General features: G+C 36.0%; 1 protein-coding gene across 1 annotated transcript; it reads right to left on the bottom strand.

Moving 5' to 3' along the window:
• Positions 1-780: 780 nt before the first annotated feature.
• Positions 781-23,923, bottom strand: gfpt2 (glutamine-fructose-6-phosphate transaminase 2). The gene is made up of 19 exons (XM_058759300.1): positions 23,765-23,923; positions 22,451-22,558; positions 22,044-22,139; positions 21,829-21,954; positions 14,817-14,875; positions 14,142-14,276; positions 11,998-12,059; positions 9,765-9,844; positions 8,236-8,353; positions 7,596-7,759; positions 7,101-7,196; positions 6,552-6,649; positions 6,078-6,198; positions 5,694-5,851; positions 5,010-5,124; positions 4,768-4,895; positions 4,499-4,666; positions 4,255-4,416; positions 781-2,649 (listed from the first exon to the last, which is right to left on the bottom strand). The coding sequence occupies exons 1-19, from the start codon at positions 23,769-23,771 to the stop codon at positions 2,605-2,607; spliced, it is 2,046 nt and encodes a 681-aa protein (XP_058615283.1). The 5' UTR covers positions 23,772-23,923; the 3' UTR covers positions 781-2,604.
• Positions 23,924-25,104: the final 1,181 nt, after the last annotated feature.

The following is a 25,104-nucleotide window of genomic DNA, read 5'->3' as shown; positions in this document are numbered from 1 at the left end:
TTTTTAAACCTGTGCCATTAAGTCATTGGGAATGAATTTTATTCAGGTTGATTCACTGGTTTGCATTTTATCAGCTATTGTATGTACACTGTAAAAAGTGATAAGTTGACTTAACTTAAAAAAACTGAGAAAACCCGATGCCTTAAAATTATTAAGTAAATAATTTTTTTTTTTTTTTAAGTTAAGTGAACTTGACAATTCACTTAACTTATTTTTTTAATTATCATTTACTTAAAAGTAAAGTTTAAGGCAACGGGTTTCCTCAATTTTTTAAGTTAAGTCAACTTATCACTTTTTACAGTGTATCCCATGCCATCTAAAGACAGTTAATTAATCTTCCTCCATTTATTTGATACTGTAGGCCTACTGTTTTGAAACAGATTCAAATACAGTACAGACAGAAATATTGTGAATTATTATTAGAATTTAAAATAACAGTTTTCCATTTGATTATTTGAATTTTCTAGTCTTCCGTGTCCTTCAGTATTCATTCTAATATGTTGAGTTGATGCTCAAGAAACATTTCTTATTAATATCAATGTTGAAAACAGTTGGGCTGCTTCATATTTTTGTGGAAACATACATTTTTTTCAAGATTCTTTAATAAAACATTCAAAAGAACAGCATTTATTTGAAACATTAGGAATGTCTTTACTCTTACTTTTGTTAAATTTATTGCATCCCTGCAGAATAAAAGTGTTAATTTCTTAAAAAGAAAAAAGTAAAACATGATTGATCTTAAAAAGGCTTAAAATACTAATGTATTAATGGGCACTTGTTTATTTATTATTATCCCAATAAAAATGTCTGAAATTGTAGATAAAGTATCTGGACTTCAAATAAATAAGCTATATTACCATCAAGGATTGGGTGTCAGATAATAACTCATGCTAATCTAGACTATTGTACCTCATTAGAACAATCTTTCATACAAATGATACAGCACTTCTAATTCACCTCACATGCTTAAAATGTTTACATTTATACCAAATGAATACTATAAAATATTCATTCTGATTGCTATTTGTGCATCTATTTAATAATATAAATTATTTTCAGATAAGTAAATGATTGATTCATTTTGCCTGATTTGGTTCTCCATACTGCCACACATTGCCAAAGACGGGTCCTCTAACCAGTAAAACAGCATAAAGAATCAGCTGGGCTCATTTTAACAAGCAGATGGCTGGTGAGCGGTTGATAAGCCAGTGTGTGCTTCACTCTAGAGACAGGCTTACAGCCTAGAAAAACATGATCACATAAAAGCTATTATATGTATGATGTAAGCCAAAAACACTGGTGTTCAAAATTGAACACCAATCCATAATATTTCTGTTTTTTTTTTACTATATGCCATCTTTGCAACAGTATCCTTGTTTTACTGGCTCTTGTCAGTTTTATTTTATAGTATTTATTGCATTTTTTTTTTCCAATTACTATACCATCTGTAGGGAAAATAATGGGTAAAAAAAAAAAAAAAAAGACAATAAAATCATATTAAAGTTGAATAATTAAAGTTACTGACACTGTTGCTGGTTGTACTTCATTTTATTGTTTTTTTTTGTATTTTTTTATTTACTAGCAGCTATTAAGAAATATAAAGGCATTTTTTCATAGCTGCTCTTCATGCAACGACCCTCAACCCATAACTTTCAAAATATAAAACTGATTTAAAATGGATGTATATGACAACTATGTATATGCCGGGGAAATTATGTGTTAAACCAACCAGGAACAATCGCAAAGAATTCTGTCCCAGTAAGAAAAAAAAAGTTATGCTGAGGGTTTTAAATCTCATTTCGGCACAAAAAATATAGATCACAAAAATTAATCACTGAAATCATTCATTAAAAAAAAAAAAAAAAAAAGCACATGTAATAACACAATGATTGTTACAACAATGAGTGCTTCACAGTCAAAGTAAACTCTAACAGTACAGTAAAATCTCCAGTGGAACCCAGTTTTTTATGTTATATTTTCGCTAAGATAATTGAATGCTGGATGTACATTCATGTGATTAACACTTGTTTGCTACAGCTGAGAAATGTGTTCAATGCAACAACAATAATGACAAATAGTGTTTCCTAGTATTGCAAATGATAGGTATTAGACCTTCCTTTTAAAAACAATTCATAGTTACACATTCATGTACTTCCACATCTACGCATCACTTCCTTACCCACTCAACATAACTAAGATCTTTGGTCTCTGTGATTAGTGAAAAGTTTCTTGGACACGCAGATTAATTGTGCAGATTAATGTATTGCGCTTTGGTTTTGTCAGAGGTAAACATTTGACTTAGTTGTTATTTTTGAGGCTTGGTTATGAGCTGAGAGAAAAGGGGTTTAAGGCACAGTTTAGGGTTCCCTTCATTTGCACTTGGATGTTGAGGCACTTATGGAGCAAATGGAATTATGCCCCCCCCACCACCACCGGTTCCACTCAGGTATTGTGGCCTTTAGGGATTTGATCATAATTCATAAATACCCACACTCCCACATTCACACAAATGAAAACACACGTAAACACACACACTGGTAATTGCACTTTGGTGGTCGGTATTCTCCTCTTCTACTTCGATTAGTTCACATTTCCTGAGAGGAGTTACTCCACGGTCACAGATTTGGCCAGGTTTCTTGGGCAGTCCACCTGATGGAATCAAACAAATGATGATATGTAATAAAAATAGACAAAAACTAACATTAAAGATTCTGCAAAAAGCACAGTTACTTTGTATTGATCGTTTTGCCTATAGTAGTTTATTTTAAATGGTAATGCAAAGCTCCAAATAAATTAAAAATATTATTATAACATTACAATACAATACATTCTAGTAAAAATACAGTATAATTAAAAAAAACAGTATTCTATTTCAAAATTATGATTGTAATTACAAAAGTTTTATAGTTTAAGGATTAGTTATTGGAATGATTTTATTAGCTGTTTAAACTCTTATTCTGACAGCACCCATTCACTGCAGAGGATCCATTAGTGAGCAAGTCATGAACTATATACAGTTCTATAATTACATATGAATGTTCTATAGCTAGTATACATAGTTGTACACAGTATATAAGGGTAGGTTTGCCATTTTCAACCAGCTTTGTATTGTTACAATGTCGGTACTAGTATATGTAAATAAACAATGTGTACTACTTCTATGTGTGACGTGCAGTGTTGGGTTAGTTACTCAAAGAATGTAATATATTACTCATTACTAGTTACTCCTTTCAAAAGTGATATTGTTACTTTACTTATTACTTTCTGTCAACAGTAATTAGTTACACTAATAGTTACATTACTTTTTCTTCACAACCCACAGAAGTTTTAACTGTGTATCTTCCAGATCAAATTCTTCTAGAATGTTACTAACAACATATTTCTGCCTCATCATGTGACCAAAATCCACACTGGATCGCAGTCAGAAGTTATTACAAACGCTCAATAGTGATTGATAGTGGCATTCAAGTAGAAGTGTTGTATTCATCTCATTGATTGTCATGTGTAGCTTGAAGTAATTTTTCCATTACCCATATGAGATTAAATTTTGTTATGTATTTTATCAAATCACATGAGTTTGTAAGAAACTGTTTAATTTTAAATTATATTAATATAATGTACCACATGCTGATCAGAGGGGATGTAATGCCAGAGTAAAGTAAAGCCACAACTTACACAACAGATTTTTTTTCCTGACAAAATCAATATAATGCAATATTTCTATCTGCTGAATGTAAGCTTTTCCATATTCCAAGCTTGCCTGCTGCACTGGGGACATCACATGCATGTGCGAGTCATGAAAAGTATGAAAATAAATCTAGGAATTATTTGATTGTTAGATTTTAAATCAGCGGGGTTGAGGCATCAAAAGTAACTAAGTAACTAAGCTGTTTTATGGAAAGTAACTGTAATATTATTACTGAAATCTTATTAGTAATTAGTTACACTACTAGTTACTGCAAAAAGTAATATTATTACAGTAACTAAATTACTAGTAACTAGTTACTGCCCAACACTGGTGATCCAGCAAAAGTCCACTGAATGACATAAGACACATCATTCTGCAGACTTTTGACAACTCCAGGGCTTTTGTGAAAACTGCAGACTGCACTTCTGATTACTTCTGATATTATTTCCAAAAAACGAGTTGTTTTACACCAATTAGTGGGACACTGCCTTAAGCAGTTTTTAAAAAAAATTAAAAAACCATTTAATAAATGAATAAATAAATAATAAAAGGAAAGGTAAACGTACATCATATCCTCTGATAACAGCCAGATGGAAGGATATGAGCTGCAGTGGAATGACACTGAGGATGCCCTGCAGACAGTCCACTGTGTGAGGCAGTTCAATGGTCTTATATGCAATTTTGCTGATCTCTGGGTCATCCTGGCAACATAGGATGATGGGGCGGCCCTAAAAGATATAGACAAGATATTAGTCATCATAAAGTGGTGAATAATTGGACATATTTCAGAATACATGTGATGATTGTTACCTGTCTGGCTGTGACCTGCTGCAAGGCATTGTGGCACTTTTTGTAGCAAGCATCTCTCATGAGGACCATGATGACCGGCATATGCTTGTCAATCAACGCCAATGGGCCGTGCTTCAACTCTCCAGCCAGAATACCCTCTGAGTGCATGTATGTGATCTCTTTGATTTTCTACAGGGCACAAAGACCAGGAAAGTGTGATTGACTGCACAACGCACCTTATTATATGCTCAGTTATACTGCTCCAACAATATATATTTCTTCATACTCACCAGTGCCCCCTCTAGACAGGTGGCATAGTTGTAGCCTCGACCCATGACCAACAGAGACCTCTGATGGTGGAGCTCATCTGCAATGCTTTTGATTTTGTCATCAAGAGCCAGAACTTCCTTGATCAGCTCTGAATGGAAGACAATGTCAAAGTTAATTTTATGTCAAAGCACTATTGAACTAGTGCAAAAAAAACAAAAATAAAAAAACACAGGCTATTACAGCAATTATGTCAAATACACACCTGGCAGTTTTTTGAGGCCATTGATGATCTCCAGTCTTCTCTGCTGCATTGAAAGCCTGTCTTCACTTATCATAAGGCCAAACATGATCAGAGACACAAACTGACTAGTGTAGGCCTGCAGATGATCGTAAGACACATTTAATTAATATGCAATTTGTTGTACAATATAAATACATAATAATAATAATAACAAATACACAAAAGACAGGGGGAGAGACAAACAAACATTATAGTATGATATACTATAATATAATATAATTGTTCACAAATTTTGGGTCAGTGCGTTTTTTTAAGAAATGAATAGTTTTATTCAGAATGGATGCATAAAATTGATCCCATGTGAGAATTAATACTTTTACACTGATACAAAAAAATACTGTTCTTTTGAACTTTCTATTCATCAATTAATCTTGAAAAAAATGTATCACAGTTTCCATAAAATATCTCTTATATATATATATATACTCTTGTTTCAAATTGCAATAAAATTTCACAATATCACTGTTTTTGCTGTATTTTGATCAAATAAATCTAGCCTTGGTGAACATAAGACTTCTTTCAAAAACATTGAAACCCCAACCCCAAACTTTTGAATGGCAATATATAATATAATATGTTCTGTGTTATATATTATTATTATTATGATTAGGCCAAAATGTTCATTTCAGTTGGACTCTATAGTACCTTAGTGCTGGCGACTCCAACCTCAGGCCCAGCATTGATGTGAACTCCACAGTCGGTCTCCCTGCAGATGGAGCTGCCAACAGTGTTGGTGACGCCCACAGTCAGTGCCCCGCGCTGCTTACAGTAGCGTAATGCCATCAGAGTGTCTGCCGTCTCACCTGATTGAAAGATGTTATCAATATATAAAACTAACAGCTTTCAGCAGCATTGACATGCGTGTGTTAGTGTCTTCAACCAGAAAAACCTGCTGCACCAGTAACAGTAATGTCCTCAGAAATGTTAGCACTGTTGTGTATTTCAGTGCCATAGCAGTTCAAAGGTTCGTTATTATCAACGCTTTCCGGAATAAAAATCATAAGATGGATGGTAACGAGCTGCATTTACCTGACTGGCTGATGAAGAAACAGACATCATCTCTGAAAACAGGTGTGATGCGGTCTAGGAAATCACTGGCCAGCTCGACCATAACAGGAAGCTCAGTCAACTCTTCAAGGATCTGGCGTGTCTGCACAGAAAATCAGAGATAATGCTGTGATCATGTGATCAAGTCAGGGAAAAAGTACAGTCAGCTGGTCATTGAAATAAACCCCTTGCTGAAGTCCTTCAATTCGAATTTTGATATCTTGCCACGGACAACAGTCTAATATACAGTTTACCAGTCAATTTACAGTCCAAAAAATTGGACAGTTCAATTTCACTCTTAGCCAATCAGAATAATGTTTTCCAAAGAGCTTTGTAATGAAAATGGATAACATATAGCAAACACATTTGCAACAAACATCTCATTCTTTCATCATTATTCCTCTTTAAAGCAATAAATTGTTCTCTGTTATATATCCAAAAAATGCAAAAACTTACTGCAACTCCTGCATGGTAACTGGTTCCACAGCCAATCAAGATCAAGCGTCTGCATCTCTTGATCTCCTTCAGATGGTCAGAAAGGCCACCAAGAATAACTGTGCACACATTTGAAAACACAAATGAAATTGGTCTCAAATGATCTGTTATATCATTCTTTTTTGCAAATAGTGTTCAGTTTCTTGCTTATACTGATTGTTTCTCTTCATAAGATTCAGTATATTGTCAGGAGCCATGAGTATTAATTTTGTGTTGCCTGATATGCTTTTTTTGAGTCTCAGAATTACAGTAGCCATGGACTTTATTTATTTATTTTTTTGAATCACCAAGGACCAGGGATTCAGCTAAAAATCTTCTTTACTGTTCATCTTGGATGGCCTGAGGGTGACCAAATTAACAGCAAATGTTTTTGGGTAAACTATCCCTTTAAGAATGGCTCTAGTTTTGCAATATCAAATCAGGCTGCACTTTCAGGGTTGCACTACAAGATGAAGCCTAATTTAATTTCACATGACTTTTGTTCTGGCAAAGTGGAAGGTCATGTTGTACCTGTGTTGCTGTCAAAACAGATTCTGCCTCTCATGGTGTTGACGACAGATTCAGGCTGCTCAAAGATCTCCTTCTGCATAAAAGCCTTGAAGTTACCTAAACAGTGTGAAGACAAAAAACAAAACTTTCTAAACTACTCTACGAAAGTTGTGGTGACATTTGGCATGAAAAGTCATTATTATCAAACTAAAGACCTTGCAGATAAATGACTGGAACTTCTCCAAAATTGTCCTTTTGTGTTCCACTGCTAAACTAACAGCAAATGGGCTTGGTATAGTACTTAGTACACAGTGTTAGAATTCATTTTTAGCTGAACAAAAAAACAATCTGTCAAAAACATTCAGAAACATAGAGGCTGGCTGCGACACCAAGGTCATGGGTTTGATTCCAAGGAAATGCAAAGACTGATATGTACATACTTTGAATAAAAATGTTCATTTTGGGGTAAACTATCCCTTTGAATGTTGTTTTGATGGTGTTAGTGTGATTTGGGACCTTTCATGATCTGCTGCAGCTCCATTTGTAGGGTCTGAATGACACGGACGGGGTCTTCGCCTGCTTTACGCTTAATACGCTGCACATACAACTTCCCCTCCACCACCACGGCAACATCATCGTCCTCCAGATAAATCACCTTGTTGGTGTGCTCAATGACGGCACTGAGAGAGAAAAATGAAAAATAAAAGGATTTTAGTTTTCCTATCACAATCACGTGTGTAGTCAAGTCAAGTCACTATTATTTGTATAGCACTTTTAACAATGCAAATTGTGTCAAAGCAGCTTTACATCAGCTTGATATAAAGCTGGGTGGCTTTATATCAGCTTTACAGTATTTAGACTGGGAAACAGTTTGTTGAAATAGTGTCATTCGTCTTCTGGCCAGACAAAATCAGCAGTTTAAAGCTAGGCTAAAGCAGAGTCAGATTGTGCAAAGGACTCATTAATGTGTGTAATGAGGTTATGTGGCCACTAGGGTGCATTGCTGAGCTGACATTATATTATTCAATTTTAGCTCCATTTCAGTTAGCAACTGGTATAACCTGTTTAACCCGGACGTCTGCAATCCTTAGGTTTCTTAATGAGAAACAATAATGAAAATGTAAAATGCATAGGATTCTACAGTGTAATGTGTTACCTAGCATCGGAGGCAAAGTAAAACTCCACCGCCAGTCTGTCATGGACTGAGTGCAAGGCATTGGTGCTGCCCCTTCGGTTCAGTAAGTTTTTCTCCTGTTCATCTTTCCTGGGTTCACCTAGAGAAAAAAGGAAATAAAATCACACTTCTTAACAGATTTTAACAGAGAATTATTGCATAGAGCAAGAAACAAAGTCAGTTGATTTAATATTATGCAATCGACTGACTTTTTTGTTAGCATAATCTGTTATTTTTAACATTTCTGTTGAATAAAAAAAACATTTTAATTGAAACAGAAAATTAGATATGTTTACTTAATAAAAACTATCTTAAATGTTTACAACCGATTCAAATATTCACTATATAAAAGTGTATTTTATGTTTCCACTATTTTATCATACGTACATATAAATAGAGCACTGTAGCGTTACGGTTGTCATAAACAGTCGATGACAACTGTCATCATAAAACAATGTATTTCGAAGTCAGGCTTGGGCTGTTTGCCTCACGCCTTTCCAAAACCTCAGCCCAAAATGTGCCAGAGGTCACCATGACAGAAATGGTGCCTTTTGCCCTGAGCGCATTCTTTGCTTTTGTGGCAAAACTATGAAGCCAAAACACCTCCTTCAAATGAACTGTTTGGTTAGTTTCCTCAATTCCAGTAGAGACAAACCTGAATGTTACAGCATACACTTCCATTCTAGAAAACAGGGGTTTCCGACTTTGTGGCAATAGTTTAGAGGTGGTCTTTTCTTTTCCAGCATGACAGTGAACACATTGGGAACGAATTGAACCAATGCTCATGTGTCTAAATGGGAGCAAATCCCAGCAAAATATAATACTATTAAAAAGTTTCAAATGTTTTTGCAATAAGTTTCTTATGCTAACCAAGGCTGCGTTTATTTGATCAAAATACAGTCAAAACAGAAATATTACTACAATTTAAAATCATTAAATAATATTAAACAATATTTAAAATAATCTTAATATAATTTTCTATTTTTATATATTTTAAAATGTCATTGCTGTGATGGCAAAGCTGAATTGTCAGCAGTCATCAGTCATCCAGTGTCACATGATCCTTCAGAAATCAGTAGGATATGCTGATTTGGTGCTCAAGAAACATTTCTTATTATCAATGTTGATATTTTTTGTAGAAACATTTTTTCTCAAGAATATTCTATGAATAGAAAGTTCAAAAGAAAAATATTTATTTAGAACAGAAATCTTTTGTAACAATAAAATTCTTTACTGAAACTTTTGATCAATTTATTGCGTCCTTGCTGAATAAAAATGTTAATCATTCAAAAAAAAAAAAACTGAAACCTAGAGAGGTCCTACTTTCCTACTGATGCAAATGCTTTTGAATGAAATGTTCAACAAACACATGCAGTATTGGGTGTGGTGTTTGGGTGTTCACAATACATCTTGGCTGTATAGTGTGAAATAGCAAACTCATTCTAATGAGCAGAACAGGTTTGGGGAGATGTATGTGGATGAGAAGAAGGAATGAAGTGAGCCAGACTTACTGCAGTTGTACTGGACAGGGATCTGCTCTGTGGAAAGCTCATACTGACTGCGCACACCGATGAGCAGCGGGCTGCCCCTTCTGTTAAAAAAAAGTGATACATTTTATATTGACTACTTATGCAAAGCATGCTTTGAATGTGTAAAAACAGACAAAAGATCTTAAAAGACATTTAATCAACAAACAAACATATATCACATAACAAAATTATTATTTTGTTGTGGTTATTGAGCAACAGCACACCTTCTGGACTTTGCCCTAGTTTCAATGTGCAGTGGCTCTGCTCTTCCATTGGCTGAGTTAGCGTAGTGCTGCTGTAAACAAGACACCTGTGTTGAGCGTTTTTTACGCTCTCTATTTCACATCCTTGTTAAGGTCCGCCCCCCTCCCCTCTGTTTGAGGAAATATTTCAGACCTGTCCTTTGCGTGCACCACCTATCTTACTTGGCGCAGCCCCACAGTCCCTTATGCTGATGTGCCAAATGGGTTCACACTGGAGCGCTTTCTCAGTGCTTGCTTTGTTTGAACTGGTTGGGCAGTTGCATTTCAGTGTGCGTAGCAAGCTAAATGTTCATCATCCCGTGAAGTGTATTTTGGATTCTAAATCTGGACCACGTAAAAGATTTATTAATAAACCAAGAACAACAAAATGCTGATAGAAAAAAACCCAACAGCACACTTTCGAGATGTTTTTGCTTTGGGGTCACATGCAGTCAAATGATAATCAAATGAAGGTGAGACAGGAAGTATGGGGAAATGGAAGTGATGTGATACTGTTATTCCACTCTTTGGGATGGATTCTTCACAGAGCATATGAAAAAAACCTTGGAATTTAGGATTTAAGACTCATTACATTTTTATAGTTTACAGTGTTGTTTTAGTATTAATCATATATTATTATAGTATTTATTAAACATTAGAATTAACTTTTATTTTTATATTTCAGTATTTTTATATTATATATATATATATATATATATATATATATAAGTTTTCATTTTAATTCTTTTGTCATTTTTATATTTATATTTCATTAATTTTTATTTCATTTGAAAAAAATTTTGTCCATTCACTTTCAGTTACCAAAGAAGCATTTCAGTTCATTCAATTTATTTTCATCTAATATTTATATTTTATTCCAATTAATTAAAACATTAAATTGCATATTAACATTTTTTTTTGTTAACGATTATATCTTTAGCTAACAATAATATCAATAATTCACTGAATGTGAGTGGTACTTGTAAAAGGGTCTACTGGGTCCATGAAAAAACATTCAAATTTTACAGTTTGTTTTAGGGCTATCAAAGTTAATGTCTTAATTAAAGGGTTAGCTTATCTAAAAATGAAAACTCTGCCATCATTTACTCTCCCTCATTACTTCTGTGTGTTGTATTCCATTCAATGAAAGTAAATGGGGTCAATGTTGTTTTAGAGCCATTAACTTTCACGAGAAGATTCTTCTAAGATATCTTCTCCTGTATTCTATAGAAGTCATTTTGGTTTGAAAACATATAATTTTAATAATATTTTAGCAATTTGCTTTAGAAAAATGACAATATAACTGGAAACACATTGATTTTATAATATCACACTCAATCCCGGATTATATTTTGGGGTCCTTGGTATCAAAGAGTTTGTAAAGCCCTTAGCAAACGCTGTGAGCACATTCAAAGCAACATCCCCCCTCAAAAGTTCCATGATAACCTTTCCAAAAAGTCTTTTAGATGATGCAAAAACAACAAAAGCATTTTTAGTGTCTATGCAGCAACCCACACTGATGGGTCTTGCAACATGGCCTGTCTTAAAATGTTCCCTTCACAGCAGGACAGAATTGACCAAAACCAACAACACATTCGTTCACAATCAGCGACAGGCAGATGGGAATAATTAACTTCGGTCTTGGTTTCAATCGACCCAAAATTATATAAACACGGTCAGCGTACCAACCAGGCATGTTGAAATAACCCTTCATAAACACCTTTGTTAAATCCCTGATTCCTGGACAGGCACAGCTTTTTAAGAATCTTAGTTCCCTGTCCTTAAATGCGCAGATTGTAACTAAACATCATAAATCTTATCTGCTGACAGTGGATTGTAACCTTCTGGCTCCTGTTCACTGGCACGTAGAGAAATAATGGGAAAAAGGTTCATCTCAGAAGATAGAAATAGCAAAAAGGGAACAAGGAAACTTGAGTGTGTTACAGTTCACAGAAACCATAGCTCTTACTGACCTGGTGGCAATGGCCTCTCCTGGGAAATGAATGCTTTTGAAAACCAGAGCAAATGCCCCTTCCTGCGGGAAGATAGAGAAGTGAATGAGACAAATGTTCGTTGGTGAGGCACAGGAATAGCTATGATACAGATCTAAATGGAAACATCATCGTTCTGTTGAATGGGCAAAGGTAGGGTCTCGCGTTTCTTTGTCAGCCCCCCTCTGGAGTGCAGCGCAGGATCAGGCCTGGAGCGGAGGACCACAGAGGTGGAGGGGGCACAGGGGAGCTGAGAGGAACAGAGCCCCACAGTGAGGGTTGAACTAAGAGGAATAGGGGCCCTCTCTGTGTGCTGAGGGAACTCATATTTGCCCCTACCTCCTGACTGAGCCTCTCCTGACTCGCTGCCCAGAGGAGAGCACACACACTCCAGTCCACACATATATAACCCAAACACACTGATACATGACTCACTGTGTAGACATTTTATGTCTATGTGCTTACAACCATGCAGCCTTTACTTAATTTCTCTATCTATACACACACAGTATATGTTCACTACGCAAAAATACATTAAAATAACTTTATAGCGAAATATTATTACAATTTACCATAACTGTTTCAAGTGTCAATCATCAAGTGTTATAATATTTTGTTATAATATTTCAGAATATTGAATATATATATATATATATATATATATATATATATATATATATATATATATATGCACACACACACATACATACATACATGTGTGTATTACCATTAGCAATATTTTTTAAAAATTATAATAAAATCTGTTTAATATATCACATATCAATTAAATATGAAAAATTCATTTAAATCATTTCTAATTATTTTGCATAAGAATTTTGGGGGTAGTGTGCTTAACTGTATTGAAAATAACAAACAAATACACTTAATTTACTTTATACAGCAAATTATTTCTTATTTTTTTGATCATTTTGAAGTGAAATATGACGTTCCTTTTGAGATTCACCACTAGTTTCTTTAGATCAGTGTATTTACTGCTGATTTCTGTACAGCACAGATGTTTTCCTAATAAAATATTAGGAAAATTATTTGAAGAAATGAATAATTGTAACCTAACAAGTTTCCTTTGGCCTCAAGCTTTAAAACTCTTTTTCCCCCTTTTAATTCTAACAGAAACCTTTATTTTAAGTGTGTGTCTTTGCAAAGGTAAATGCACAAAGCAACCAATCCTGTTTTAAATTAGTCTCGGTAAGACTTGTTTCTCCTCTCGTCACTTTCAGTTAACGTCCTTGGCTGTGGAGGTTGCTTAGAAACCTACAGCTGCCCCATAAACACAACTGCACACCTTAAATGTTATCATCCTTTTATCTCGCAGCCTTCCATTACTAAGATGGCTGCCAGAGCAGTTTAGATAGAGAGCAATCAAAATTTAGTGTAATCAATTTACAGAAGCCATAAAATATAGAGAGTCCGGTAGAGATGGTGAAAACACAGAGTCATTATGTTGATAGGAAGGCAGGATGTTTTATAAACCTATGATAAAGACTAGATTCCTGTTAAGAATATCTCAAAGGGCACCTCCTTCGCTCATACAACGTCACAGAACAATGTTTGGATAGAGCTGAACTTCCCAGCAGAGGATATTATAGCCATGAGAGTTGTCCAAAGGTGCTGACAATAAATCATAAAACAAGGTCCAATTGTCCACATTTGAAAATCTAGGTAATATCAGTCACCTGGAGACAAGGAAGAGCTGTTCGGCACGCCATTATGTGCTGATAAATGTAGCTATTGGTTATATAACTTAAAATAAGGAAGACCAAACTATGACTACGTGATCAATTTAACGAGGACGAGAAAAATGAATTAAAATACAGGGAAGCAAGCTAGAGAAGATAATAAACGCAGAAAAGTTTTTTTATGCCTTGCTTGATTTTTCTGTGAGAACTTTGAGAGGCTCACTACAACTATCATGGCGAAAAACGTGTAACCACCCCTCAAACAGAGCACTACTTCTGAACTTCTTTTCCTTGTTTTCAAGAGGGCTGAAAATGAGCAAGAACTGGCCTTTAACTTTCACAATCCGAGCAAGGGGTTCCCAGAGGCATGCGAGTAAGACCACCCCCTCACTCCAAACACACACACACGTACACACTCGTGATGCTTACCAGCTGCTGAATGACGCGCTCCACTAGGGTGGAGAAGGACACATAATCGTTCTCGCGGTTGTCATAGAGATACTTGATCAACTTAGGGATGACCTCTGTGTCTGTGTCCGACTCAAAATCGTAGCCTTTGGAAACCTATCAATGGGTTGGGATGGAAAATCCATGGTTACAGACACAAGCAGCGGCAAAACAAAACATGTTTTTCTTTTGTGGAAAAGGAATCAGAGATAAATGAAAGTGAAAGAGAGAGGAAGTGGAATACTAAACATATCGTTTAGAATGATTCCTCATTGCTTATAAATGTAGTATTAAGGGATACTGTGCAACGAACTACTAGATGTGATAGAACTAACAATGAATAGAGTAGTGTATGCAATATAAGACACAATCTATAAAATGAAAAAAAGACAATTATGTCATAAACTATTACTTATTTCATATACTTTGCACTAATATGCATCTTCTCATAAAATCCATTCCCTAACAAATGATTATCAACTTTCCTTTTTCGGCTGATGTCAATTAGTCTGTTTAGGCTCCTAGATAACTTTAACCAGTAACCAAACAGCTCTTTAAGGCATTTGTTCTGGTTCCACTTTTCACAGTCCAATCAATAAAGTAAAATGGATGGCATGGCAAGGACTCTAGTAAAAAGGTCATTAAAATACTGCTTACCAGGTACTTCTTCAGCTCCTTGTAATTTGTGATGATGCCATTGTGGATGACAACAAATTCTGGAGAGAAACATAAAGAGACAGATGAATAAATTGAAAATTAATTTATTAATTGAATGAGAACTTGGGTGAAAACACACAAGAAAAAACACAAATTAGTTACTTTAAGGAGATCAACTCCATACTTTCTCAATTTATCTGGAATGATAAATGCCCCAGAATAAAACTTACCACAATACAACATCCTATACGCGAAGGAGGACTGGCTGTACCAAATTTGTATTGTATTATTGGTCGTTCCAACTTAAGGCTCTTTATAATTGGGTTGATCCTCAATCGAAAGTTTCATGGAGAGTGATTGAAGCTGACAAGGTCAAACCAAATATATTTTAGTTACTGGCACAGGGCAAAAAGGTGATAATTATGAATTTGGTCCAATTGTGGCTAATTCTATTAAAGTCTGGAAAATGGTTGAACGTCTGATAGGAGGACCCTTCAAATTTTGTAACAGTACACCTTTATGGCATAATTTTAATTTTGTATGCGGAAATCATCCATTTGTCCAACCTTCTTGGTCTTCTTTAGGCGTAAACACGTGCGGTGATGTATATGATAACCAGGGCCTCTGTTCATTTCAGACATTAAGAACTAAATTTTGTTTATCAGCATCCGCATATTTTGTCTTTCTTCAGTTACGTTCTGCTCTCAAAGCGAATGGACTTCCTTGAGCATCTCCCATTTCCTCTCATCCTATGCAGGATTTGATTGCACCATCTTCTGGCCGGCCATCTGTTTCCTTAATATATAATAAAATTATTGATTGCATTACAAAACGTCTTTCTATTAAATCTATTTGAAATAGGGAATTATCTAACCTTAATCTATCTGTCGACTGGGAGAGAGTATGGTCTAACATCAGCTTAACATCTAAAAACTTGGCTCATCGTCTTATTCACTTCAGAGTCATTAATAGAGCATACATAACTACTTACAAAAGATTCAAAATGAAACTACAACCAAATTTTAACTGCCATATATGTAATACTGCATCATCAGGTACTTTTCTTCATATGTTTTGGGAGTGTCCTATCATCATTAATCTATGGACACATGTAAACATAAAGCATAGCGTTAGTTCTGGCAGGTCACATTAGTCAAGCTTGCATCAGCTGACTCTCAGCTGATCCCTATCTACCTATTGAGATATGACACCTATCTAAGCATCCATATATAAGGTCCCTCAGTTTATCAGCAGTTTTCACATTGCACAATAGCTAATTACCCTCCTCAATCCCCAACTCCTCCTCTGTCAGTCTTCTGATTCTCCTTTGAATCAGACTAATTCTAAAATGTACAAAATTACTGAACTTTAACGATATCTGCATACTATTGTTGGTTCTGTTCTGTTTACCCTGGGGGGTTATCACTGCTCTCCCTGCTCTCATCCATGCTAGGCTGCATGAATGTGCAGGGAGTTCTTGCCCAGAACAGAACCATACCGCCAATCCAAACTGTATGCTAATTGGTAATCATCTTTGACGATAGTGGTCCTGACAGAACTGGTTTTATCCTCCTTATTACAAATTGATTCCTTTGCTAACCCAAGTTTGTGTCTTCTTTTTTTGTGATCAACTTTTTTTTTTCAAATCAATAAAACAATATCCACTCAAACAAACAACAAGGAGGGAGGAAAAACAGACACCATCAACAATTTCAATTTCAATTTGTAGTAAAAAGGACAAAACAGAATTCACATGAGTCCATAGATTGACAACAATTGGACATTCCCAAAACATGTGGAGAAAAGTACCTGCTGATACAGTATTACAGATATGATAGTTATAGGTCGATTGCAGTTTCATTTTACACCTCTTGTAAGGAGTTATGCTCAATGGATGACTTTGAAATGGATAAGACGATGAGCCAAGTTTTTAGAAGTTAATATTAGATTAGACCACACCCTCTCCCAGTCAACCGATAAATCAAAATCTGTTAATTCACGATTCCAGATAGATTTAATAGAAAGAGACTTTACAGTGTGATCGTTAAGTTTACTTATATATTAAAGAAACAGATGGCCGACCAGAGGGTGGTGCGATCCAATCCCATATAGGATGAGAGGAAATAGGGGATGCCCAGTGCAGGATTTAAAACAGCATTAAAATCACCACCCATCACTAAAGGACAATCAATCTGCTCAAGTAATATATTGGAAATATTTGTGAACAATGCACTGTCTGCCTCATTCGGGCAGTAAATGGAGACCAGTGCTAACCTGTCATTACGTATTTTACAGCATATAAAAACAAATCTACCTTCATCATCATTCCTGGTATGTTCAATAGTTAAATGTAACTTCCTATCGACTAAGATAAACACCCCCTTAGTTTTATTAGGAGCACAAGAGAAGGCTGCCAGTTTGTAATACTTGTTTTCATAGCATTGTTTTAACTGAGACTCTTGTATCATGGCACAGGAAATTGATTTACGGTGCAAATATTCTAATATCCGGGTACGCTTAATAGGAGAATTTAGGCCATTTACATTCAATGATAAGACATTCAGAACATGCATCGTGTGCTTGCAATACCAAGATTCTGTCTAAGTGAAGAGAAACAAAAGCAATGCCATACTGCCAGTGACATATAAACATTAGTATGTATCCTAGATACCAATCCACCTAGATGCATAGTCCTTTTAAAAGAAAAGCAGAATAAATAAAAGTATTGATGTCTGTTGAAGGGCATAGAAAAAAGCAAAAACAAGGAATGACAAACAACTGTGTATAAAAACCAAAGCCACACTGCACATTACCGAGAATGTAGGTCTGCATAAACAACAGAAACAAATGTTGATGCATGACCAGTCCACTTCAACACAAGACATGTCCCCAAAAGGCCCACTGAGCCAAAAGCGTAGTGATTAAACCTGCTCTCCATCAGCCCGAAGAATAATAATAATAATAAAGAAAAATAAAGAAAATAAATCATTATTATTTACCAATCAGCGGACGAATGTACAGGGCAGGGGCAAGATTCCAAAAAGAAATTAACAAGTGTCCATGGCCACCTTGTTATTGTCCTCTTCAGGGCAGTTAGGATCACCACAGACTTCATCGTTAATTTTCTCTCGTTGAGCTGAGAGGATGGAGACGGTAGCTGATGCCTTCCCGCTGCTTTGTAGCGCTGCAGAATACGTCTTCAGTGACAGTGAAGTAACAAAATCGTCCGCCTTTTGAGGAGAGTCGAACATCATCTGCTCACATTTGTGCCGTAGTTTAATTACCGCCAGATAGGTGAGAAAGGGCTGGAGACCAAGTGATGTCATCTTCTTCAAGACTGGATTAATGCTCTTTCTCTTGGTGGCTGGACTAAAGTCAGGAAAAAATAGTAGCATGACATTGTCCTACGTATATTTCACCATATATGTCTGCCGAACACCCTTCAGGATCGCTGATCAGTCATGCCATCTTAGTACACGGAAGATGAGAGTACGCGGCCGATTGGAGTTTTTCCTTCCGCCATACACGCGATGGGCCCGGTCAATCTTGATGTCATGGCCTTTCAGGAAAGGGATCCACTTGGAAAGATCAGCTCTGAGGAAGCCAGCTGCATCAGAGCCCTCCGCCCCCTCCGGCAACCCCACCAGTCATACGTTATTTCTCCTGCTCCTATCTTCAATATTTGTAATTTATTCTGTGAGTTGCTCCAGCTGATTTCTTGGGTTTGTGACTGTCCTCCTATCCTTACGTGCAGCTTCTTGAATGGAATCGACCTGGTCACGTGTCTGTTTCGCCGTGATGGCTAGCTTTTCAACTTCTGCTTTTAGATCTTTTACAGAATCGTTAGTCGTTTGTATATCCAAATGTAGATCACGGAGTGCTAGGGTCAGTACAGAGTCTATCGCTTCTCTTACAGTCGAAGCTTCTACCGAATCGAGAGTACTTTGTTGCTCTTTAAGCACTAGCTTGATACCGTTAGCTATAGCAGCGAGATGGTGGAATCTTTGAATTTTTTCTTTATTGGCGATTGTTCACCACTCTCTTTTCCAGCTGTCCTTGACTGCTGGGGTACTCATAGTGAGCTAAATAAAGAGTGGTTCAATATTTTCTGACAGGATATATACAATTTCTGACAAAGTGAGCAGAGCGAAGGACTATGCGCGCATTGCCGCCAAAGGGTCACGTCATTCTCCTAAGTTTTTGTCTTCTTAATGATGATTCTGGTCTCTGTATAAGCTTAATACAAAAGAGTTGTATGTTGTTTGCTGGTTTTACAGCTGCGAAGAAGACAATAATACAGAACTGGTTTACACCGCACATGTGTCCATAGGATCCACAGCCTCCTGAAAATAGTGACTTGTGAATGTACAACAGCGCGAATTAATGGGGCCAAGCCTTCTACTATTGATGCTTGGCAGGTTTTTTTCTTTAACATACTCGATTATATAAAGGAATGACTTTTTTCCCTCCCTCTCTCTCTCCTTTTTGGCTGGACTTTGGAAGTATTGATTGTATGTCTATTGTTTTGCTTTATTGTTTTTTGTTTTGTGTTGTGCTGTTGTTCACTGTAAAAAAGAAAAAGAAAAAGAAAAGTTGAGCCAACTTAAAATTTTAAGGCAACCAGCTTCGGCAGATTTTTGAGTTTGCTCAACTTATTTTTGTGGGAGATTCTCAAATTTTTGTTGTATACTTAAAACGACAAGTTTTTAAAAAGTTTGAAAACTCAAAAATCTGCTGAAGCTGGTTGCCTTAAAATTTTAAATTGGCTCAACTTCTTTTTTTTTTACAGTGTGTGTGAAAATAAATTAAAAAAGTTGATAAAGAAAAACCACAAATTATACAGCGCTTTCCAATCCCATTCCTAGAGGGCAACCTTCCTGAAAAGAAAAGATGCTCTAACCTGTCTCAACCTGATAATCCTGAAGACCTTGATTAGCTGGTTTAGGTGTGTTTGATTGTAATGCGAAAAAAATGTAATTGTGAAACTCTGCAAGATGGCCCTCCAATTAAACCATCAAAAATGCCAAAATTAGAAAGGTATCTTAAACAAGAAAGCATGTTATGCATTCTTGTACACACGCATTACAAGTAACTGTTACTGTTACCAAGTAACAGGTTTGGTCGCATTTCACTTTATGACTTACTCAACTGCAAAATTTGCTGTCTGTCATATCTAACATATGTGACCCTGGACCACAAAACCAGTCTTAAGTGTCAATTTTTCGAAATTGAGATTTATACATCACCTGAAAGCTGAATAAATAAGATTTGCATTGATGTATGGTTTGTTAGGATCGGACAATATTTGGCCGAGATACAACTATTTGAAAATCTGGAATCTGAGGGTGCAAAAATTTCTCAATTTTGAGAAAATCACCTTTAAAGTTGTCCAAATGAATTTCTTAGCAATGCATATTACTAATCAAAAAATGAAGTTTTGATACATTTATGGTAAGAAATTTACAAAATATCTTCATGGAACTTTACTTTATACCCTAATGATTTTTGGCATAAAAGAAAAATGGATAATTTTGACCCATACAATGTATTTTTGGCTATTGCTACAAATAAACCCCAGCGACTTAAGACTGGTTTTGTGGTCCAGGGTCACATATATCATAGTTGGCTGATGCTTTCACAAGCCGTTCACGGATGTAGGCCTACATGCTTTCTATTTTAAAATGAAAAAGACTTGAAGAATGTCTATTTGACAAACTGTTCATGATCTATGTGCAGTGTAGTAATTAAATAGGTGCTATTGTTCAAAACTATTTGTCCTTATTGAAAGCACAATAGTGTAGACACACCCACATTTTCCTCATGATCTTAAAGACTTACAGGCTTATAATTTAATGCTGTGCAATAGTGTAATACTACACCCCTTTATAGTGCAGAATTCACTGCAGAAAATATAAATTGTGCCTATTTATTAATTAAATTTCTTTTTCATAAATTAATTGGAAAAAGCAGTCAATGGGCTTCTAGCATACATTTGAACTCATTCGATAATAATGGAAAAACATCCCAGGATGCACCTAATAAAGTTGACTGAGAGAATGAACAGACTGTTCAGAGCTTTAGGTAAAGGGTTGTGGCTTTTAAGAAGATGTTTTTATATATATATATATATATATATATATATATATATATTTTGCCTTCATTTAAAAGTACAGTGGAGAGTGGACAGAAAGCAAAGTGGGAGAGAGAAAGAGAAGGACGGGATCAGAAAGGATCACAAGCTGGGATCCAATCTTAAGTCGCACAACTGTGCTGCATGTCGGAGCCCTGCCTGCGAAGCTGTTGTCTTATTAATAAATCATTAGGGGTGTCCAAAATTTTGACAATAACGTTAAATCACGAAGAATAATTTCCCTTCACTTGTACCTGTGTACAAAGGGCTGTATTATTTTTACAGTGGGGTCCAAAAGTCTGAGACTACAATAAAAATGTAAAATAAAAGTTCACAAGTACAATTCTGCAGAAATACTCTGCATTTTCTAGGTCACTAATCAAATGTAGCTAACTTTGTAACGCTGCTTAGTAAAGATGCTCTTTGGATCATTCTGAAATCCAGCTGGATAACATAATCATCAGGCAAAATATAAAAAATTAAAACTAAAACTAAAACTTTCGAACTAAACTGAATTTGTAATATTGTTTCTATTTAGTATCCTTCATGGTTTACAGGAGAAATCAGTAGCACTCCAAACTGTGTGGTGAGAGGAACCTCCTGCTGTCTGTTTCTACCCCCTACTTCAGTGTTTATTTTCAGAGGTGAACTTTCACATCTGAACTATCATTCACAGCATTATGGCCTTCGCTAGCCTTTCATTTACAAACACAACCTAATGGCTTTAAAGCCTGTGTAGGCTACCCAGTCCTGTCTTTTCTGGATAAAGAGCTCATAAACTGACGGCAACCCCAGCTGGTTTACTAATGACTGGATATAAACCAGATGACCATCTTAAGGTTGGTTAATTTGCATTGTCTCCCATCTCGCTTTATGTTTTACCATTGTTCTTGTCAGATCGGTGAGGGTGGCTGTTGAGAGAACTGGGCTCTCCATGCGTGGCCCAGCGAGTGTGTGCAATGCCAAAGTGTGTGTCCAGTTCTGCCTCGAAATCGATGGAGTTGTTCTCTGTTAATACAAATTGGAAAGAATGAATCATTACAGAAACACTTTAAAGAAAAAAGGAAGAAGATTGATAATAAAGTGGGATAACATACTGTAGATCTCTTCATCAAGAGCTTTCACCTTCCCTGTCTTCTTATAGAGGCTGATACTAGCAGCATGATCTTTACCTGAGCCATCTACTGCAACACCTGACCAAAAAACACACAGTTTTCAGCAAAGAACAGCATCATACACGGTCACTCGGTCTCTTTATCTCTATTTAAAACTCTTTATAGACAGGATGAGGACTCAGCATGCAAAAAACAAGATTAACGGCACAATAATCCCCTTCACACCAGTATCGACTGACTGCTTCAGCTACATCAGTGGAAGAGCTGACACTCCAGGCCCAATGTGCTGCCAAAATCCATGAAACGAGGCCACTGTTCACGTCTTGAGCCGTATCTGTTACCTGCGGAACACACACTGACCCTCACAGAGGTGGGAGTGGCAGTCTTACCTGCAGAGTCATAACCCCTGTACTCCAGCCTTTGAAGTCCCTTTATGAGGGTCTGAAAGATATCCCTCCTCGTCCGTGGCACTCTGTAATTCAGGTAGGCAAAAATTCCTGCCGGGTACAAGGTAACAAGTCTTGAAGAGTGCAGAATACTAATCGTGTATGAAAACACATTTTAAAGCGACCCAGTTAACATCCCAAGAAACGGTTTATCGACTGAATGTCAAAAACTTTAAGCATATCAATCATATTAAGACATTTAATACAATAAAACAGAGTGAAGGATTCAGATAAACCTATTAACTAAAGGATGGAAAACATTGATAGATAGACAGACAGACTAAATACAGACTAAACTAGATAGATAGATAGATAGATAGATAGATAGATAGGTATTTAAATATTTGTAATTACACATGTTTAATGATGTTGAAAATGTAGAACATTTAAAATAAGCACACTTTTTTCACAAGGATAGATAGATAGATAGATAGATAGATAGATAGATAGATAGATAGTTAGATAGATAGATAGATAGATAGATAGATAGATAGATATAACTTTGCTATTATAAACTTCGGCTTAGGTCATATTAAATAATAATAATATAATAATAGTAGATATTGTGCCAATGTGCTCTTTAAAACAACTTATAATTATTATTATTATTTTTTTTTTATGAATACAAGTGTGATTTCTGAGCAAACCTCAGCGTCTATTAATCACCACAATAGTCGCAATTAGAGATTGCTTAAGTACATTGAGGCAAGGAAGTTTATTATAGTTCTCAGAGTGACAGACAAAGTGATAAAGTTCATTTAACATTTGCAATCAGCCACGTCGCCGGATGAAAGTGGTGTATCCAGATTGTATTTAGGATGTGTCTTCAAGTGCAGTGTGTGCTGCTAACTAGACAGCATTCATGTACGTCATCACGCCCAAACCTAGATATCAGACAACATACGCTGAAGGCGCGTTCGAACGTTCGCTAGCGCCTTTGATGTTCAAAATCGCTGTCTATGTAGGCAGCTCACTATGTTTTGAGACACCGCCGCTGTCGCACTACAAACCGGATCTGTCACTCACTTCATCTGTCACAACTCCAGTGAATGGTGACCAGAGACCAACCAAATATTTACGCTGGCATGACATCTGACTATATATTCACGTTCACACACACAGGGACAGATAGTTTACTACACGCCATAACAATATCAAGTATGATTGTTAAGACATTACGAGAAATACCTTATCAAAGCGATTCATTTACAGTATTCCTATTTCTGTAAAGAAATAATAATATCAAGCTGAACTTACCGCACATCGTTCAAGTGTTTTGTTTAAAGCTGAAGGTAGTTTGAAGGGTTGCGGTGGTGAAGCGGAGCGGAGCAAGTCGCAATATGATCCAAAGACTTCGAGGAAGAATTACAAACAGCCGCCTGGACTTATAACTTAGAACCTGCTCCACCTCTGGTTACCAAGGCAACGTCAGCCCCGCCCACCGCTGGCTGATTGAGAAGACTGTGACTTTAATCCATGCCTGATACTAAGGATTCCTGTTTTTCATCATGTTTTATGTTTATGAAACTAGTTTTCCTTATATGTTATTACAGACTATTGACTGTGTAAATACGCCAAGCACTGGCTGTGTGCTGTGTCACACAGAGGAAATTTGTTTATCCAAATTTTATCTTTAAAATGGAGGAACGAAGCAAAGATTTAAAAATGGTTGTTTTAATAGTAACAACCTTACGTAGCTAAGTATATGATATAATATAACATATACGTATAGGCTATATAAATGAATAAATGAGTAAACAAAAAAAAAAAAAAAGATGTGAACTCACAGGCGAGTAGCCTATTCACCTATTTACACTCCAATGTAAATGAGGACAAACCACAGGCTTCTATTGTTTTTGAATAGAGCCAATTATAGATATTACAAACTTCCCACAAATAGGAAGAACATTCCAGTGTGACAACTAGTCTCAGTTGCCAATATACTGTAGCCTAAATGCTATAGCCTATAGCAAAAAGTACGAGGACACCACACCCATATGTGTTTGTTGAGCACTTAATTTAAAAACCACTGGCATTAATGGCTGCATTGCTGCTCCTTAAAAGTTAATGTGAAGAATTTACACCATATGTGAACATGGATGCAGGTATTTACTCCCATTCAGACTTTTAAGAGCATGAGTGAGGTCATACCCCTTGTGGAAAAAGTATAATTGTAATAAATATGCACTTGTATTGTAGCCTGCTTCAAATCTTTAAATTTTATTAAAATAAATAAATAAATGAAAATGTAAAAAACTGCAGTGGCAAACAACATCATATTAATTAAAGGGGTGGTTCACTGCGATTTCACTTTTTTCATTTTAAATAGTGTGTAATGTTGCTGTTGGTGCATGAACAGTATCTGCAAAGTTGAGGCGCTGAAAGTTCGACATAAGCGGAGATATCGTCTTTTAAAAATCAGGAAGTTTAATGCCTACAAAAACGACTCATATGGGACTACAACGAGATACTTCCCGGGTTGCATACGTAAAAAACCCATCAAACCTCTCCCTCCGGAACATGCAAAAAAGGGGGCAAGGCCATGTTCTGCTGCTTTGTCGAAGAGGAAGAGTTATATTGGAGAGTTGTAGTCATGC

This window comes from Onychostoma macrolepis, chromosome 21, assembly GCF_012432095.1.
Source record: "Onychostoma macrolepis isolate SWU-2019 chromosome 21, ASM1243209v1, whole genome shotgun sequence".
Classification (NCBI taxonomy): Eukaryota; Metazoa; Chordata; class Actinopteri; order Cypriniformes; family Cyprinidae; genus Onychostoma; species Onychostoma macrolepis.
Note: the sequence above shows the minus strand (reverse complement) of the source record. Positions and strands in the feature narration are given on the sequence as shown.

Excerpts from the sequence above, each read along its gene's own strand:
- gfpt2 (XM_058759300.1), bottom strand. Across the intron at positions 22,140-22,450 it reads CAGGGGTTATGACTCTGCAG|GTGTTGCAGTAGATGGCTCA; the intron begins GTAAGACTGCCA and ends TTTTTTGGTCAG. Across the intron at positions 4,667-4,767 it reads CCTGTCTAGAGGGGGCACTG|AAAATCAAAGAGATCACATA; the intron begins GTGAGTATGAAG and ends TGTGCCCTGTAG.